Raw genomic sequence first — 20,322 nt, forward strand, 5'->3', positions numbered from 1 at the left:
CATCTGGTACCAGGAAGGACCTGGGACCGTCCAGCACCATCTGGTACCAGGACCTGGGACCGTACAGCACCATCTGGTACCAGGACCTGGGACCGTCCAGCACCATCTGGTACCAGGAAGGACCTGGGACCGTCCGGCACCATCTGGTACCAGGACCTGGAGGACCACAGCAGACCATGAAAAAACGTGGCTGACGTCACTCCGCTGAGTGTTTTCCGTGTTGCTGAAGCCTGCGAGCGACTGAAGTGCTCGCTGTCTCTCTCTGTCTCTCTCTTGCTATTACTGTTAATTCACGAAGCAATCAAAAAATCAGGGTTATTTTCGCCCCCGATTGACCAGCGATCTCATGGAATTACATTTCTTCTCTGCCGTTAGCGCCACCGGCGTGCTAACTAGCTTAGCGTGCTAACTAGCTTGGTCCGCCGGGACCGCTGTGGCGTCCTCCCCTCTGTCTTCTTTTCTTTCCTGCTCAGTGTGCCGTATGTTGAGTCAGAACCCTGCCTCCCTGGACGATAGGGGTATTTGCGTAGAGTGCAGTGTATTGACAGCGCTGGAGGCCAGGGTAACCGAGTTAGAGGAGCGGCTGCGCAGATGTGAGGGGCAGGGCAGCGCTAGCTATAGCGAGGTAGCGGCAGGGCTCGCAGCCCGCTCCCGCAGTGAGAGGAGTGTTAGCAAGCCTAGCCCCGCAGCGTGTCCCGAGCAGCCGGGGCAAGACCAGGACCGGTTTGTGACGGTCCGGAGGAAGGCTAGTGCTAAGCACCGCCACGTAGCACTCCAAGAACCGCTTCACGTCTGCAATAGGTTCTCTCCCCTCAGCGACGACACGCCGGCTGAACTGGACACGCTGGTGATTGGCAGCTCTATAGTGAGAGACGTGAAGCTGCCAGCGGTGAAGGTTATGTGTTACCCGGGGGCCAGAGTGGGGGACATCGAGGGGAACCTTAGGCTTTTAAAACAGGAAGGTAGGAGATTCTGTCGAGTCGTGATTCACGCAGGCGGTAATGATGCCCGGCGGAGACAATCAGAGGTGCTCAAATTACAAGTAGCCTCGGTGTGTGAATTGGCCAAGTCGATGTCTGATGCCGTAATATTCTCTGGTCCCCTGCCCAATTTGGTCAATGATGAAATGTATAGCCGACTTTCATCATTCAATCGCTGGTTGTCGAGATGGAGTGAGGAAAACGGAGTTATTTTTCTAAACAACTGGTGCACCTTCTGGGGAAAGCCTGGACTCATCCGCAGGGACGGCATCCACCCAACTTTGGATGGTGCAGCCCTTTTAGCTCGCAATATGGCTGATCGGCTTCGTACCCTAAATTGACAATCCAGCTATGAGCCCCGGGCGCAGAGCAGTCCTGTAGAACGCTCCTCTGTTGATCTTGTTGATCCCGTCACTAATCCTGCTCCCGGATTTTTACAAGTCAAGCATGGAGGTTTACCTAGGCTAACAGAGACTGAGTCTGTCCAAAGTGCTCAAAGCATTAAAAAAAAGTCAATGGGTAAAAAGCTTAACACCTGTACAAGACAGAATAACTCTTCCAGTAGGAAATACATAAAATGTGGTCTACTAAACATTAGAGCGATCTCCACTAAATCTCTGTTAGTTAATGACCTTATCGGTGACAATAACATTGATCTCCTTGCTCTAACAGAAACTTGGCTCCAGCAAGATGACTATGTGAGGCTCAATGAATGTACCCCTCCAACCTATGTTAATTTCCAAACAGCTAGATCAACAGGTGGAGGTGGAGGTGTGGCAGTGATATCCCACTCCAGTCTTCTTCTTAAACCCAAAACTAATGTTAAATTCAACTCTTTTGAAAGCTTAATACTAACGCTTACTTGTCCAAATTGGAAGAATCAAAAAGCTGTGCTATTAATTATTGTGTATCGACCTCCTGGTCCTTACTCTGACTTTTTAAGTGAGTTCTCAGAGTTTTTAGGCAATATAGTATTGACTCATAACAAGATCCTTATAATAGGTGACTTTAACATCCATGTGGATGATTCTGGTGACAGTCTGAGTAATGCGTTTATTGCAGTATTAGATAGTATCGGTTTCACTCAAAATGTTGATGAATCCACTCATAGTCACAAGCACACCCTGGATCTGGTCTTAACATATGGGATAGAAGTCAGTGACCTAAATGTTCTCCCTCAGAACCCCATACTCTCAGACCATTTCTTAATTACTTTTCAGGTTTTGATTGAAGACTACTCTGCTCAAAAAGATAAAATTCAGCTGATACGGACATTATCTGAAAAATCTGTGGCTCGGTACAAAGAATTGATCCAGCCTGCATTTGCTGCATTATCTTGTGAACTCACAGAAATGAGCTTATTGACCAGTGGTGATAATAGTGATCAGTTTGTTGACAGTGCTATGCACTCACTAAAATCTGCCCTTGACGTAGTGGCTCCGCTGCAGCTGAAAACCAATCGACCCAGGCGCGTTGCTCCATGGTTTAATTCTGAAACCCGTGTTCTCAAACAAAAAACTCGGCAATTAGAAAGACTGTGGCGTAAATCTAAATCAGAACAATCTCTGAAGGCCTGGAAATGTAGCTTGCTAAGCTATAAACAAACTCTTTTTAAAGCCAAGACATTATATTACTCTTGTTTAATAGAAATAAACAAAAATAACCCTCGGTTTCTATTCAACACTGTAGCCAGACTGACAAACAGTCATACTGTAGTGGAACCAGTAATCCCAGAATCTTTAAACTGCCATGACTTTCTTAAATTCTTTATGATAAAATCATAACCATTAGAGGTAAAATCAGTGAAGCGCTTTCCTCAGATCAAGCTCAGGGAATCCAGCCACTGCCTCCACCTGAAATACCTGAAATACTAGATAGTTTCTCACCAGTAAATGGGGCTGAGATTACTTCGATTGTAATGTCTTCTAAAACCTCGACCTGTCTCCTAGATCCAATTCCAACTAAGCTTTTCAAAGATATTCTTCCAGTTATTTTAAATACGATCATAACTATGATAAATACGTCTCTAGAAATTGGCTATGTGCCACAGTCATTTAAATTCGCAGTAATCAAACCACTGCTGAAAAAACCTAATCTCGATCCTGATATTCTAGCTAACTACAGACCGATATCAAATCTGCCTTTTATTTCAAAAGTACTGGAAAAAGTCGTGGTTAAACAGCTTTGCCGCCACCTACAGGACAATAGTTTATTTGAGAAATTTCAGTCAGGATATAGAGCTTATCACAGCACTGAGACTGCGTTAGTTAAAGTCACTAATGACTTGCTATTGGCGGCTGACGCAGGTCTAGTCTCAGTCCTGGTTCTCCTAGACCTCAGTGCAGCTTTTGATACAATCGACCACAATATTCTCCTGCAGAGGTTAGAATGTGAGGTTGGCATCAGAGGAAAAGCCCTCTGCTGGTTCAAATCCTATTTATCTAATAGGTACCAATTTGTTCACGTTAACCAACAGTCCTCACCGTGCTCCCAGGTCAGTTATGGGGTTCCTCAAGGGTCCGTGCTCGGGCCAATTTTATTTCTGTTGTATATGCTTCCTTTAGGGAACATAATTAGAAGTCACGATATCAATTTTCATTGCTATGCAGATGACACACAACTGTATTTATCTATGAAACCTGATCAAACTAATCAAACAGACAGACTCAGTGACTGTATCAGAGAAATTAAAACCTGGATGACTACGAACTATCTCCGTCTGAATCCTGGCAAAACAGAGGTCATTATACTAGGCCCCCATAAACTGAGAGAGTGTCTATCTGAGCAGATTATCACCTTAGATAACGTCAGTGTATCCTCCTCCTCTACTGTCAGGAACCTCGGGGTCTTATTTGACCAGGATATCTCCTTTAAAGCACACATCAACCTGGCTTGTAAAACAGCATATTTCCACTTGCGCAACATAGTTAAAATAAGAAACATTCTACCTAGAAGCGATGCAGAAAAACTCATCCATGCATTTGTTTCTACTAGACTGGACTACTGCAACTCCCTTCTCGCAGCCTGCCCAGAAAGTGCATTAAAAAACTTTCAGTTGGTTCAAAATGCGGCCGCCAGATTATTAACCGGAACTAGAAGACGTGAACACATTACTCCCGTTCTAAAATCTCTTCACTGGCTTCCTGTCGAGTTTAGAGTTAGATTTAAAATCCTCCTCCTCACTTACAAAATCCTAAATGGGATGGCTCCGACCTATCTCCAAGATGCTTTAACGCCTTATCAACCAATCAGAGCACTCCGCTCTCAAAATGCAGGGTTACTGGTGACTCCTAGAGTCTCTAAATGGACACTAGGTGGAAGAGCCTTTAGCTATCAGGCACCGTTTTTATGGAACCAGCTTCCAAGTGGTGTCAAAGAGGCAGACACAGTCTCCACATTTAAGGTTAGGCTCAAGACGTTTCTCTTCGATGCAGCCTATGATCAGGTCAGCTAGGGACTCTAAACTAAACCAAACTAAACTAAACTAAACTATCTCAACTATACTAACTAAATACTAGTTTAAACAGTAAACTATCCACAAAGCTGCCCTAGGAGCTAGAATGCTGTGGGAAGTACGGTGCACTGAGCCCTGTCCTCTAATGTCTGAATGTTCTTCCCTTTAGTCCCTTCATTGCTTTTCCCCTGCTGTCCCCCCTTCGAGGGGGAGTCTTCTCCAGTTTCAGTTGCTGACTCCACTATTACGAGGGCCTACGAACAAGCTCCGTCCGGACCGGGAGGACACTCCTGTCGGTCCTGCCCGTGGACTGGCTTCGGTTCTACTGCTGGGATCCGTGGTTCCTGTGCTGGACCGTCCAACGGACTGTCCTCAACATAGTCCTAGGCTTTACTTCTTGTTGTCTCATGCTAGCTGTTGCCAAAGCTGTCCGTCCCTGGGAGAGGGATCCCTCCATACTGTGGTTCTCCCCAAGATCTCTTCTTCTCCCACTGGGTTTCTGGAGTGTGTTCTTGCCGGATGTGAGGGTCTAAGGCGGTGGTTGCTTCGTTTTGTCTCCTTACTGAATCTGACATATTACCATGATGCTTATTCACTGTTTTTATTGCTTTAACATTCTAACATGACTCAGTTCGGTCACTGACGAGCTGCTGTGGACTGTTCATGCCACCATGTTTATTGGTCTGATGTCAACGTTCTCACTCTGTTCTGTCTGTGGCTGTTCATATCGACACTACACTGTGATTCACTGTTACCATCAGAGTCTTTATCAAGCTTTGAAATTTTTACCAACCAATGTAGCATCTGGAAGCCTCTGAGGCGGCTGCTGCTGTGATACTGGGCTGTACAGACATACACTGACTGATTGATTGATTGATTGATTGATTGATTGATTGACCCCCACCACCGACCACATGGAGCTGCATCAGGGCCAGGAGGCTTTACGGGGGCACACACACACACACACACACACACACACACACACACACACACACACACACACACACACACACACACACACACACACACCTGCAGGACCTCCCGGCCGTTCCGGAGCCCCTCCTCCCTCCACAGACCCTCCACCCGGTCTGGACTGGTGAACCCGGATCCATCGTCCAGGCGGCTCAGGACCGTCTGTCCCGCCGCCGCCGTCAGCAACGAGGGGGACGCCGTCCGTCCAGGCTCCGCCCCCAACACCGCCACGGCCTGCCAGGACCGAGACCACCGCTTCAGACCCCACAAATCCAAAACCACAGAGAGACCAGGACCCAGGGACCAGGACCCAGAGACCAGGACCCAGGGACCAGGACCCAGGGACCAGGACCTAGAGACCAGGACCCAGAGACCAGGACCTAGAGACCAGGACCCAGGGACCAGGACCTAGAGACCAGGACCCAGGGACCAGGACCCAGGTACCAGGATCTAGAGACCAGGACCCAGGGACCAGGACCCAGAGACCAGGACCCAGGGACCAGGACCCAGAGACCAGGACCCAGGGACCAGGACCCAGGGACCAGGACCTAGAGACCAGGACCCAGAGACCAGGACCCAGAGACCAGGACCTAGGGACCAGGACCTAGAGACCAGGACCCAGAGACCAGGACCTAGAGACCAGGACCCAAGGACCAGGACCTAGAGACCAGGACCCAGGGACCAGGACCTAGAGACCAGGACCCAGGTACCAGGACCTAGAGACCAGGACCCAGGGACCAGGACCCAGAGACCAGGACCCAGGGACCAGGACCCAGAGACCAGGACCCAGATATCTCTCTGGCCAGTGGATCAGTCTGTCCTCTCCTTGTCTCTCTATCCAGCCCCTCAGGACAACTGGGACAGGAGAAACTGTCCTCTGAGCCTGGTCCTGCCGGTCTTCGTCCTCTGAGCCTGGTCCTGCCGGTCTTCGTCCTCTGAGCCTGGTCCTGCCGGTCTTCGTCCTCTGAGCCTGGTCCTGCCGGTCTTCGTCCTCTGAGCCTGGTCCTGCAGGTTTCTCCTGCTCTGACATGGTCCTGGTTCTGGGTGGGGGTCTCTGGTCTAAGGACGGCCGGTGTCTCTCACCATGTGAGACGCCATCTGCAGGTCAGCTGATTTCACAGGGGTGGAGCATGAGAAGAGGGTGGAGTCAGACTGGCAGTCCTGGATGCTGATTGGCTGTCGGGGTTTGGGTTGGGGAGCGAAGAGGAACCGTGAACCGGATGAACTCGGACAGGAAGTGACCCGCAGCAGGACGGTGTTACCTGAACTCCACCTGCACAAAACCACCAGTTACAGCACCACCTGTGTGTGTGTGTGTGTGTAACAGAGAGGCAAGTTAACCACAGCAGTGCAAGGGTGTAGCAGCAGTAAAAGGTGTAGCAGCAGTAAAAGCTGTGGCAGCAGCAGTAAAGGGTGTAGCAGCAGCAGTAAAGGGTGTAGCAGCAGCAGTAAAGGGTGTAGCAGCAGCAGTAAAGGGTGTAGCAGCAGCAGTAAAGGGTGTAGCAGCAGTAAAAGCTGTGGCAGCAGCAGTAAAGGGTGTAGCAGCAGCAGTAAAGGGTGTAGCAGCAGCAGTAAAGGGTGTAGCAGCAGCAGTAAAAGGTGTAGCAGAAGCAATAAAAGGTGTAGCAGAAGCAGTAAAAGGTGTAGCAGCAGCAGCAGTAAAAGCTGTGGCAGCAGCAGTAAAGGGTGTAGCAGCAGCAGTAAAGGGTGTAGCAGCAGCAGTAAAGGGTGTAGCAGCAGCAGTAAAAGCTGTGGCAGCAGCAGTAAAGGGTGTAGCAGCAGCAGTAAAGGGTGTAGCAGCAGCAGTAGTAAAGGGTGTAGCAGCAGCAGCAGTAAAAGGTGTAGCAGCAGCAGTAAAAGGTGTAGCAGCAGCAGCAGTAAAAGGTGTAGCAGAAGCAATAAAAGGTGTAGCAGCAGCAGTAAAGGGTGTAGCAACAGCAGTAAAAGGTGTAGCAGCAGCAGTAAAAGGTGTAGCAGCAGCAGCAGTAAAAGATGTAGCAGCAGCAGTAAAAGGTGTAGCAGCAGCAGTAAAAGGTGTAGCAGCAGCAGCAGCAGTAAAAGGTGTAGCAGCAGCAGCAGTAAAAGGTGTAGCAGAAGCAATAAAAGGTGTAGCAGCAGCAGTAAAAGGTGTAGCAGCAGCAGCAGTAAAAGGTGTAGCAGCAGCAGTAAAGGGTGTAGCAGCAGCAGTAAAGGGTGTAGCAGCAGCAGTAAAGGGTGTAGCAGCAGCAGTAAAATGTGTAGCAGCAGCAGCAGTAAAGGGTGTAGCAGCAGCAGCAGTAAAGGGTGTAGCAGCAGCAGTAAAGGGTGTAGCAGCAGCAGTAGTAAAGGGTGTAGCAGCAGCAGTAAAGGGTGTAGCAGCAGCAGTAAAAGGTGTAGCAGCAGCAGCAGCAGTAAAAGGTGTAGCAGCAGCAGCAGTAAAGGGTGTAGCAGCAGCAGTAAAGGGTGTAGCAGCAGCAGTGAAGGGTGTAGCAGCAGCAGTAAAGGGTGTAGCAGCAGCAGCAGTAAAGGGTGTAGCAGCAGCAGTAAAAGATGTAGCAGCAGCAGTAAAAGGTGTAGCAGCAGCAGCAGTAAAGGGTGTAGCAGCAGTGGAAGGTGTAGCAGCAGCAGTGAAGGGTGTAGCAGCAGCAGTAAAGGGTGTAGCAGCAGCAGTAAAGGGTGTAGCAGCAGCAGCAGTAAAGGGTGTAGCAGCAGCAGTAAAAGATGTAGCAGCAGCAGTAAAAGGTGTAGCAGCAGCAGCAGTAAAGGGTGTAGCAGCAGTGGAAGGTGTAGCAGCAGCAGTGAAGGGTGTAGCAGCAGTAAAAGGTGTAGCAGCAGTAAAAGGTGTAGCAGCAGCAGTAAAAGGTGTAGCAGCAGCAGCAGTAAAGGGTGTAGCAGCAGCAGTAGTAAAGGGTGTAGCAGCAGCAGTGAAGGGTGTAGCAGCAGTAAAGGGTGTAGCAGCAGCAGCAGTAAAGGGTGTAGCAGCAGCAGTAAAGGGTGTAGCAGCAGCAGTAAAAGGTGTAGCAGCAGCAGCAGTAAAGGTGTAGCAGCAGCAGTAAAGGGTGTAGCAGCAGCAGCAGTAAAGGGTGTAGCAGCAGCAGTAAAAGATGTAGCAGCAGCAGTAAAAGGTGTAGCAGCAGCAGCAGTAAAGGGTGTAGCAGCAGTGGAAGGTGTAGCAGCAGCAGTGAAGGGTGTAGCAGCAGTAAAAGGTGTAGCAGCAGTAAAAGGTGTAGCAGCAGCAGTAAAAGGTGTAGCAGCAGCAGCAGTAAAGGGTGTAGCAGCAGCAGTAGTAAAGGGTGTAGCAGCAGCAGTGAAGGGTGTAGCAGCAGTAAAGGGTGTAGCAGCAGCAGCAGTAAAGGGTGTAGCAGCAGCAGTAAAGGGTGTAGCAGCAGCAGTAAAAGGTGTAGCAGCAGCAGCAGTAAAGGTGTAGCAGCAGCAGTAAAGGGTGTAGCAGCAGCAGCAGTAAAGGGTGTAGCAGCAGTGGAAGGACCAGACAAAGCAGGAGGACATGAAATGAGAGGTGAGGCAGCTGCAGAGAAACATGAGGACAGGAGGACAAGATGAGGACAGTGGAGGACCGGAGGACAGAGGAGGAGGACAGAGGGACAGCGGTCCTACCTGCAGACGGGCAGCAGCTCCTCCGTCTCTTGTCCTCCTCAGACTTCAGGCTCTGCAGCAGAAAGATGGCCGCCGCACAAACACCAGGCTGGTCAGGAGTCAGCTGAGGAGATTAACTGAGAGCCCACCTCTGCCCCCCCCCCCCCCCCCCGCCCCTCCCCCCCCCCGCCCCCCCTCAATCTGCTCCCTCTGCCCCGCCCCCCCGGCCCCTCCCCCTCTGGCCCCTCCCCTCCTCCCCTGAACCTCCCACAGAGGAAATACATGAAGACAGACACATGGAGACAGACAGGCACGGGGACAGAGGCATGAAGAGAGACACGGGGACGGACTGGGACTCCTCCCACCTCCACGCTGTCCAGAGAGGACGACCTTCTGACCTCAGGACTCCACCCGGCAGTCAGAAAGGCTTCAGGACGAGAGCGGCGGCCGTAACGCTTCAGCCCCACCACCAGCTTCGGCTGCTCCACCTCAGGGATCACTGGGGGGACGGGGGGGACACAGGGACACAGGGACAGTGTTTGACAGCTCCACAGCTCCACCTGCTGGTGGAGGTGGTTCCATCAGAAGGTGGAGGAGCTCTGAAGCCTCTCTGCCGTTCTCTTACTCGGATTCATGTTCTGCCTGCTGTCAGTGTCCATCTGTCTCCACCCGTCTGTCTCCACCTGCCTGTTCCTGCTGCTGTCTCCACCCGTCTGTCCCTGCTGTGGTCTAAGTGCTTCTCTTTCTTGTCCAGAGTGTGGGGCATGAAGACAACAGTGGTACCAGTAGTGATCAGGACCCTGGGAGCAGGAACCCCCTGCTGGGAGGACGGCTCCAGCAGCCGGGTGGCGAGAACACAGCTGTTATATTCAAAACAACTTGTTCTCGCCACCCGGCGGTATTGTGTCTGTCTCCTTCCAGCTCGGGTCCTCTACCAGAGTCCTGGAGCTGGAGGGTTCTGCAGGGTCTACCAGAGTCCTGGAGCTGGAGGGTTCTGCAGGGTCTACCAGAGTCCTGGAGCTGGAGGGTTCTGCAGGGTCTACCAGAGGCCTGGAGCTGGAGGGTTCTGCAGGGTCTACCAGAGTCCTGGAGCTGGAGGGTTCTGCAGGGTCTACCAGAGGCCTGGAGCTGGAGGGTTCTGCAGGGTCTACCAGAGGCCTGGAGCTGGAGGGTTCTGCAGGATCTACCAGAGGCCTGGAGCTGGAGGGTTCTGCAGGGTCTACCAGAGTCCTGGAGCTGGAGGGTTCTGCAGGGTCTACCAGAGGCCTGGAGCTGGAGGGTTCTGCAGGGTCTACCAGAGGCCTGGAGCTTGAGGGTTCTGCAGGGTCTACCAGAGGCCTGGGAGCTTGAGGGTTCTGCAGGGTCTACCAGAGGCCTGGGAGCTTGAGGGTTCTGCAGGGTCTACCAGAGTCCTGGGAGCTTGAGGGTTCTGCAGGGTCTACCAGAGTCCTGGGAGCTTGAGGGTTCTGCAGGATCTCAGCTGTTCCTAGGATTGTGTTCTTCTGAACAGAGCTCTCAGATGTTGTTCCTGGTCTCTGCTGGAGCCATCCTCCCAGCTTGGGGGTTCCTGCTCCCAGTGTCCCGATCACTACTGGTATCACTGTTGTCTTCACGCCCCACACTCTCTCTCTCTCTCTCTCTCTCTCTCTCTCTCTCTCTTCCTGATGTTCCATCTCTTGGGATTGCTCCATCTATCACCACAGCTGTCTCCTGCTGTTCATCCTCCACCACTATGTCAGGTTGATTGGTCGTCACCTGCTGGTCAGTCTGGATCTGGAAGTCCCACAGGATCTTGGCTGGATTGTTCTGGACCACCTTTGGAGGTGTCTCCCATCTGGACCCTGGGACCTCCAGTCCATACTCGGTACATATGTTCCTGTACACGATGCCCGCTACCTGGTTGTGCCGTTCCATGTCTGCCTTGCCTGCCAGCATCTGACCCCCTGCTGTGATGGTCTGTACTGTCTCTGGGGCTTCTTGGCACAGTCTGTACCTGGGGTCTGGTTTGGTGTGGTAGATCCCGGCCTCTGCTGGTCTTGTGTTCAGGGCCTGTTCTTGTGCAGCCATGATTAGTGCCTCTGTGCTGTCCTTCAGTCCAGCCTTTTCCAGCCTCTGCTATGTTTTCTTCTTCAATGTGTCGGTGGTCCATGCCCTGCAGGGCTTCGTCTGTCCATGATGGCTCCTCTGGCTCCTCCTTACTGGGCTTTTGGTGTCTGAGGCATTCACCCAGCAGATCATCACTGGGAGCCATCTTCTGGGTATACTCATGGAGGCTCTTGGTTTCCTCCTAAGTCTAGCACACTGAGGCTATCCACCAAGATGTATATATATATATATATATATATATATATATATATCTATCAGTGGTGGGCCGTCAGGGCCTGCAAGGCCTTCTCTGCTGGCCTAAAAGGTATCTGAATTACAGACTGATGTAAATTATATTTTGTCCATGAATACTTACTAAATGATTCCAAACGGTATGTTCCAGTTCCTTTCATAGTTTTCCCGTGGTCGCGCTGCTTCCAGACATGTTTTTTTCATATTAAATCATTTAACCAATCAGATTTCAGGCATCATCTGTTGCTAGGGTCAAAGAAATCTGCCTGAGGCCTTCACTGTCCGTTCTGATAGCCCAGTAAAGTAAAGTGAAGCGTCAAACAGACAGTTGCTTCAACCAATCAGATTTCGAGTTGGCGACTCAGCGCCTTCTAGCTAGCTACACTAACAACAGCAGATCCAGGCCTTCTGATTTACATTCACCAAGAGGTACAGTAGGGGGCGCTATGCACCTAAGTTGTTGGTCGCCTACCTCAATTATTCCAAAGAAGAAGAAGAAGACCTGAAGAGAAATAAAACTTACCAGAAATACCACAGGGCAGCTGGACTTTCAGCCCTGGCTTTATGGAACTGAAACACGGATAATCTATATGACAGAGCAGTTGAACTCTTTTTGAGGAAGGAAAGGAGGATGGATTTTGTTTTCAAATAATGGGGATTCTGGTGAGTAAAATGTTCCTCTTTTCCTAAATAATATTGCTGTTTTATTAAGTTGTTGATGCTCATTGTATGTGCACAGATGTAGTAGGAGACTTGTGCACTTCAGCAAAGGCATTTATTCTGGCTGCACAAGTATCTATCTGCTGTGCAACAACTCTTTATATGTATATCTGTATAATAAGGTATTTTTTTATAGACATAAAATAGTTATTGAGGGGTGGATTGGTTCAGGCGGATCTGTTCTGAAGGCCTTAATGTGAAATGCACGGTCCGCCACTGATATACAGTATATATGTATGTATGTATATATATATATATATATATATATATATATATATATATATATATATATATATATATATATATATATATATATATATATATATATATAAAATCAGGGTTTCTGTGATCCGGTCATTATCGGACTTTGACTGGTAAAATCTGCCGAAGTCCGACATATTTGAACACCACTGGTCAGGTGGTGTCCGGTGGAAAATCTTCCCTCCAAGCAAAAATTGAATTCAAAAAGGCCATTTCCACCTCATTAAAAAAAACAAAAACAGTAAAACCCCGAATCTTGTCTTTTATGAATAGGCGTTTTCTATGTGCAAAAAAACTTTTTTTTCAGGCGGAACTAAAGCTGTAGCAGTGTTTCATTACTCCGACTGAGCGCAGCACAGCAACACAGGGAGACACGTGGAAACTGAAAGACTTTTTACTGAACAGAACAGCTGAGAGGAGGAGGGGGCGGAGCTGGAGAGCCAGCTGGATCCAGTCCGGGACGCCGCTCTGACTCCTCCTCCTCCCTGACTCCCTGCAGGGCTGAGAGCCACTTCCTGTTCAGTCCACTCAGGCTGTTACCACTTTACTGTGAAGACACAACAAATGTTTCTAGGACCAAATTATTGATGTTTTAAATGTCTTTGTCACGTAGAGCGACAAAGACATGGATTGAAAATACTTCCCCCTTCATAAATACTGTATGTATATATACATATATGTATGGACAGCCCCCACTGGACCCCCCGCCTGCTGGACCCCCTGCTGGACCCCCTGCTGGACTATCCCTATATCCGTCCTCAGACCCGGCTCCGGCTCCCTGCAGGTGTCGTCATGCTGCTGCGGTTCTGCTGAGGTTCTGCTGAGGTTCTGCTGCGGTTCTGCTGAGGTTCTGCTGCGGTTCTGCTGAGGTTCTGCTGAGGTTCTGCTGGTTCTGTCGGTGCTGGTTTGTTCTGGTTGTTGCCGTTCTGCCTCTCCTGATGTTTCTCAGTATCGAACCTTCGTTTCACTTGAGGTCATCTGACCGCGGTCTCTGGTCTTTCTGTGTTTTTCTCCTTCGGGGTTCCTCTGGTCCAGCCGAGAGCCGGAGACACTTTCCTGTTTGTTGACGAACCTGGACAACAAAAGTCTTTCTGATTCTGATATGTGTGTGTGTGTGTGTGTGTGTGTGTGTGTGTATATATATACTAAATGTACTTAATTCATGAATTTATTCATGAATCATGGCAACCTGAAGACGTCAGGATGATCAGGGAGGAGCTGAGAAGTTGTCTTCATGCCACTCCTGTTCGAGGTCCTCTCATCAATTTCAATACAACATATGTTTAGTTCTTAATGGTAAATATTGTTGTTGGAGTTTTGTTTGTTTGTTTGTTTCTTTTTTATTATTAATTCTTTCTTTTTCTTTTTGTCTTTCGTTGTTTTTTTTAATAAACTACTTCTGTCAGCGGTGTTTTTTCGGCCCAGCGTGGGGAGCTTTGTGTTCAGTATTGTACAGTATGTTTATTTTGTGTTGTTTTTCCTGTGCCTCAAAATAAATGTATTCATTCATTCATTCATTCATTCATTCATTCATTCATTCATTCATTCATTCATCCCAGAACGTCCAGAGAGAACATTTCTTCACTGCTCTGACCGACTTTACATGATGTCCCTGAACGCAACACGGCTCACCTGGGTCCAGGTAGCTGGTGTCGTCCTCTGAGCTGGAGTCCAGCGCAGGAGACAGGACGTCCACCGCAGGAGACAGGATGTCCACCGCAGGAGACAGGACGTCCAGCACAGGAGACAGGACGTCCACCGCAGGAGACAGGACGTCCAGCGCAGGAGACAGGACGTCCAGTGCAGGAGACAGGACGTCCACCGCAGGAGACAAGACGTCAACAGCAGGAGACAGGACGTCCAGCGCAGGAGACAGGATGTCCACCGCAGGAGACAGGACGTCAACAGCAGGAGACAGGATGTCCACCGCAGGAGACAGGACGTCAACAGCAGGAGACAGGACGTCCACCGCAGGAGACAGGACGTCCACCGCAGGAGACAGGACGTCCAGCAGAGCCCGGTGGAAGTCCTGGAAGCTGACCTGACACACAACACGACACACACACATTACACACAGCAGGACACACACAGTATGTTACACAACAAGACACACAACAGGACAACAGTCACTCTGGAGCGTCCCCTCTGGAGTGTCTTCTTTAGAGCGTCCTCTTTAGAGCGTCCCCTCTGGAGTGGACAGTATCACTGGAAGCTTCCACCTCTGATCTTCTGACCTTTGACCTTCTCCTCCCTCCAGACAGTGTCTTTCATGTCCGTCCTCCAGTCTTTCTGTCTCAGAGCGTTGTACGTCTGTCCTCCAGTCCTCCTGTCTCTGGGGACGTGTCCCCCTGGCGCCTGTGTACCGGCGCCCCTAGTGGACAGGAAGTCATTGCCACGGGGACCAAGGCGGGACGCGCCGAGGACCGGGCTGGACTGTCCAGGCAGTCAGAAGACACAGACGCACACAGAAGGAGCTAGAAAGGGTCAGGAGGTCAGAGATCAGAGGTCAGAGGTCAGAGGTCGGACATGGGGCGGGGAGGAAGAGCAGGCGCTCAGAAGATGATCGATCGTGATGGACGTCTGAGTGTCTCCAGCGAGACGCCTGCAGACGGTCCTGCAGGTCCAGGTCCGTTCTCGGTCTTCAAGACTCACTTCAATGATCCTCCATCTGCTCCTGCCATGACCTTTGACCCCTGAGACTATCTCCCTGGTGAGATCAGTAAAGTCTACTCTATTCTTGTTAGCTGTTAGCCGCTAAGTGCTAGCCGGCTGCTGGGCGGGGCTAGCCACAGGCTGCACCAATGAAACGAGCCCGATTTCTTCTTCTGCCTGTCCGGCCACAGCGGCGCCCAGACGGCAGCTGGAACCCGGCGGACCAAGTCCGGGTTCTGCAAGTCAAAGTCCAGTCTCAAGTCTTAGCACTGGAGTCCCGAGTCCAGTCCCGAGTCCTGACAGTCCAGTCCCGAGTCCTGACAGTCCAGTCCCGAGTCCTGACAGTCCAGTCCCGAGTCCTGACAGTCCAGTCCCGAGTCCTGACAGTCCAGTCCCGAGTCCTGACAGTCCAGTCCCGAGTCCTGACAGTCCAGTCCCGAGTCCTGACAGTCCAGTCCCGAGTCCTGACAGTCCAGTCCAAGTCCTAAACTTTTTTCCTCGAGTCCTAAACAAGTCATTAAAAAGCCAACTGGGGAGGCTCTGATGAGGAACTTTGTGACTGAGATATCGATACTCTATTACTCTTTATCTAACACATTTCAACCCAGAATGGAACCACCTACCTAGATCGCCAATACGTATTTCGATATGTATTTGGAATGGATACGATCGCCATGTTTCCAGAACGTTCCTGTTCAGCAGTGTGAGTCACCTTCAGGGTGGACCGGGCAGCAGCGGAGAAACTGGCTGTTGTCCGAGTGTCCGGATAAAAGAAACGCCCGCATTTACATCATTTAATGGTGAGGGGGCGTGGCCAGGTGACTCTCACTGCCCAGGTTACGTGGGTGTTTTTTTAAATCCGATTGCAAACAATCGTATTAAACGGAGTGTATTCATGTAGCGATCCACGATGAATCCTGGTTTACCAGGACCCTGGTGAAGCGGATCATACAGCGTCCTGGGACATGAGGACAGAGTCTCACGAGGAACTTCCTGTCTTCCTCTCTGCAGCAGCAGCTTCAGCGCCGAGCAGAGAGTTTCTATCTGCTGATCTCTGCTCAGATAATGTCCCAGAAGTCCCTGATACCTGCTGGAGGAGCGCTGCTCCCCGGCCGGAGCGCCGCCGCCGAGCGCCACGTCTCGGTGTGAGCTCTGCTCCGCATGCCGGTGTTTCCAATTAACTGGTGCCCGAGTTAAAGGTGTAATACAACATTTTGATTTCCGGGTGGATCACCTAAATAACTGGTGTGTCCTTTTGTCAATCATTCTGACGAGCTGCTTTCGTAAGGCGGTTCTCCGTGCTCGCGGCCAATCAGCTTCTCCCTTTTGCGCATTCAGAGTGTTTCTGTAGCCGTGAGCTTCTGAGCTCGTACTGACCGATGGCGAGTCTGACATCATGAAACTGGAACTGTTTCGGAAAAAAAGCTTTATTTATGATCGAGGCGGATCGCAGAAACTGTAAACAGAGCCGTGCACGGCGGAGAAGAGGAGGTCGCGCTCGTACACTTCCGCGTTTCCTGGGAGAAGCAGGAGAGCCGGGCGATGGTCTGGAGCATGGCGTTGTTCAAACAGTGAGTAACAGACGTTTGGCTTCGTCTTTTCGAGAAAATGTTGTATTATACCTTTAACTTGTGACCAATACATGACTGAAACATGTAGTGGTTCTGGTGAACGCCGGGTATGGACAGCTCCAGTGAGTGTATACGTTTAAAGTCTTTTGTGAGTCTTACTTTAACAGCTGCTGTTATCAGCAGGTGTTTACACAGACCTCCGCCGTCATTCGTTAACACGGAACCAGTTAATCCATAACACCAGCCGGCGATCGCTTGTATTCTGCTATAGAGCTCTTTATACAACTCGCTGTTGCGCGACTTGGTTCCATCTCGCCTCTCCAATGTTTTTTCTGTCGGGGTTTTTTACTAAAAAAGTGTTTTTCAACCACCGTGGCGTTCTCTGCTGGTTTTCTGACTGTGCTGCTTCCCGTTTACTGGAACGTCACACGTCACTCCGTATGAGGGAACAGGCGCAGAACAAACACTCCCCCAGTCCAGTCCGCTCCGCTGTCAGGCTCGTCTATCAGGGACACGGAGCGGCTTGTCGATCGGCGTAGACCGCCTCGAACAATCGGCTCCAAATTACAACCCGCTCCGAGTGAAGCGGATCCGCTGGGTGTTTACATGACACATTTCACAATCCGCTCCACGTACAATCCGCTTATACGTGGTCCATGTAAACGTGCCCATTGAAATGTATAAGTTAGGGACGGAGCCCGAGGCGAGGTGTCCTCGGGCCCGAGGCGAGGTGTCCTCGGGCCCGAGGCGAGGTGTCCTCGGGCCCGAGGGCGAGGTGTCCTCGGGCCCGAGGGCGAGGTGTCCTCGGGCCCGAGGGCGAGGTGTCCTCGGGCCGAGGGCGAGGTGTCCTCGGGCCCGAGGGCGAGGTGTCCTCGGGCCCGAGGGCGAGGTGTCCTCGGGCCCGAGGGCGAGGTGTCCTCGGGCCCGAGGGCGAGGTGTCCTCGGGCCCGAGGGCGAGGTGTCCTCGGGCCCGAGGGCGAGGTGTCCTCGGGCCCGAGGGCGAGGTGTCCTCGGGCCCGAGGCGAGGAGGCCTCTATTGTTCTTCGTCCGTTTCTTATTATTATTCCGACGCCGCTTCAACGCCAAATTTGACCCCCTAAACATGCACGAAAACTCACCAAATTTGGCAGGCTCATCCGGACCGGCGAAACATTTGATAAAATGCAAAAATTTACCCCATAACCCCATCTGCTCTCTAGCGCCACCTAGAAACAGTAAAGCAGCCACCACGGCCCGCAGGAATGTCGTGGAGTGATCAAACCAACACTCACGCGTTTGTCTCCTCGAGATCTAAAAATAACGATCTGATCATTTTTACCTAAATCCAACAGGAAGTCCGGTGTTTCCCTTTCAGTGTAAAATTTGGCAAAAAATGACTCCTCATTTAAAAATTATCTCCTCCGAGACCGCTTGTCGTAGAGACGTCAGAGTGGCCTGAAATAATAGAGGACAAGTTTCTCTTCCGATATTGTTCAAAACTTTTTCAAAAGTCTCACGGTGTGGATGCTGTTAACTCTTAAAGTTTGAAGTCTGAAAATGCACTTGAAGCACTACAATGGGCACTGTGTCCCGCACGAATGTCGTAGAGAAATCAAATCGACGTGGATGCGTTCGGCTGGTCGAGATCTAAAATTCACCAATTGACAACCTTGTCCTAAATGCAACAGGAAGTCCGCGATTTCCTGTCAAATCAAATGTGCCACAAAACACTTTTCGCCCTAAAAACACTAATATGGTTTGTTTGTCCCTTCACAATGTCGTACAGAGATAAAAACACATGCATGCATTCGTGTTAGGGCTGCCACAAACGATTATTTTGGTAGTCGACTCATCACTGATTATTTTTTCGATTAGTCGACTAATCGCATCATATATAAATTAAATGTAGAACATAGTTTATCGCACCACCGTGAAGCTGCTCTTATATAGCCACAATTAGATTTCAGCTTTAAGTGTTTAAGGTATATTCTAACTAAAAATAAAGACAATTCAGATGAGAGTTCATTAAACCTGTATTTAATGGCATAAATTGCAAATACTTGAGTAAAATAAGGAAAAGGCACTTGCCTAAACAACACAAAAATAAATCCTTCACGTTAATTTTTTTTTTCTTAATTTATGTTTAGCATCAAGCATCAACAATGAGGCAGGCTCCTGTAACTAAGGAATCATTGAAGTTTTCGTCTCACTGACTCAAATAAAACAAAAGTGCATTTTGTGTTCAGTGCTCAACTGTATACAACTTTATTCCACTCTGACTCTACATAATCCCAAACTCCACAGGGCTCTGGCTCACCGCCAGGACAGTCAGCATTTCTACATGTTGGAGACAGACTGCTCTCTTCTGGGAGCAGATGTTCTGCTGCAGAGAGAATCCGCTCCGACGGGGTGAAGCTCTGAAACATAACGGTAGAAAACATCAGCGCGACGTCACTTCTTATTAAAACACATCACTGTTAGAGCGTTACAGAAAACATGAAATATGTGCTAAAGGCAGCTGATGAATCAAATCGTCACGGCTAATGTTAACAGCTATGAGTAAACAGCAAGTTAGCGCTCTATGCTAATATTATTAGCTTACCGAGACGACGGTCAATCATCGTTGTCCCGAGCCACGCCGTGCTTCCGTTTCAGCTGCTCATCCATCGCAGCTGTGCTGCTGTGGAAGGCCGGCTCTGTCCTGCAGATGCTGTGTTGCACTTTTCTCTGAGGTTTTCTTGTCATGCTCCCACACTCTGAGCTCTGCTGCCGCCGGGCGGCCATGTTGTCGCAGCTGACACGACTGCGCGTGTGTGTCAAACACAGAACGGCAGACGCGGCAGTGGAAGGTGCCGCAGCAGTTTCGAGACAAAAACAAACATTAAAAAAAACAAAAAAAAACACGACTAGTCGACTATTAAATTAGTAGTCGATTATTTTAATAGTCGACATAATCGTAATTAATCGACTAATCGTGGCAGCCCTAGTTCGTGTCATCGAGATCTACAACTTTCGCGCTGACCGCCATGACCTAAACCTGACAGGAAGTCCGTTCTATCCACTTTCTATGTCAAATTTTGCTCAAAAATCTCGCCTTTTTCATCAATTAAGGCTTCCCTCTTCAAAACTATAAGTCTGACTGCTCTGAAAACTTGACAGACAAAAAGACAACTCCATTTCCTATCATTTTGTGACATTTTTGGTTACTTTGGTCAACGGGAATGCCTTTTACAAGCTGTTTTTACCAAAGAGAAACTGTTTGTCTGCCGAGTCACACTAACATCATGTGACCTACTTAAGCCATATATGGGCATAGAGCCTCTGTGGCTGATCTGAGACCAGCTGTAAAACATTCTGCATGTTGTACCTGCTTTCTACAGCAGAGGGCGCACCGTGACCACAAGTCACACATGACTGAAGCAACAGTGCCCCTGCAGCAGCAAGCCACTGAGGAAGCAATATATCACCTGACACACACCATACACCTGAAATCACTCTTTAACAGGTGGATGGATGATGGATGGATGGATGGATGATGGATGGATGATGGATGGATGGATGGATGATGGATGGATGGATGATGGATAGATGCACAGACAGACAACGGGATGTATGGAATAACGCTACTCTGACACTCAAAGGGATATATTGGTGTTCGCTAAAGTGGAGCACACATGACTGTCAAAATAAAAGCCTCACACCCCTTCAAAATAAAAGTCGCATTTTTGCAAAAAAATGACATTTTTAACAAAGCAGCTTCTTAATTTTGGATTAAAGCGTTAGTGGAAGCATGTACTATGTTTCCAAATTATAAGGTCAAAAT

The 20,322-nt window shown here is 49.7% G+C and overlaps 1 protein-coding gene across 1 annotated transcript in view; it reads right to left on the reverse strand.

The window, feature by feature from the left end:
- LOC115399677 (ninein-like protein) overlaps window positions 1-20,322 on the reverse strand; it is a 65,514-nt gene that overhangs the window by 42,449 nt on the left and 2,743 nt on the right. The window contains exons 3-8 of the mRNA XM_030107201.1: window positions 13,930-14,338; window positions 9,345-9,478; window positions 9,001-9,052; window positions 6,669-6,679; window positions 6,490-6,582; window positions 5,464-5,640 (exon numbers count right to left, since the gene is read on the reverse strand). Coding sequence (XP_029963061.1) covers window positions 5,464-5,640; window positions 6,490-6,582; window positions 6,669-6,679; window positions 9,001-9,052; window positions 9,345-9,478; window positions 13,930-14,338 — 876 coding nt within the window. The remainder of the gene's footprint in view (window positions 1-5,463; window positions 5,641-6,489; window positions 6,583-6,668; window positions 6,680-9,000; window positions 9,053-9,344; window positions 9,479-13,929; window positions 14,339-20,322) is intronic.

This window comes from Salarias fasciatus, chromosome 13 (genome assembly GCF_902148845.1).
Source record: "Salarias fasciatus chromosome 13, fSalaFa1.1, whole genome shotgun sequence".
Taxonomy (NCBI): Eukaryota; Metazoa; Chordata; class Actinopteri; order Blenniiformes; family Blenniidae; genus Salarias; species Salarias fasciatus.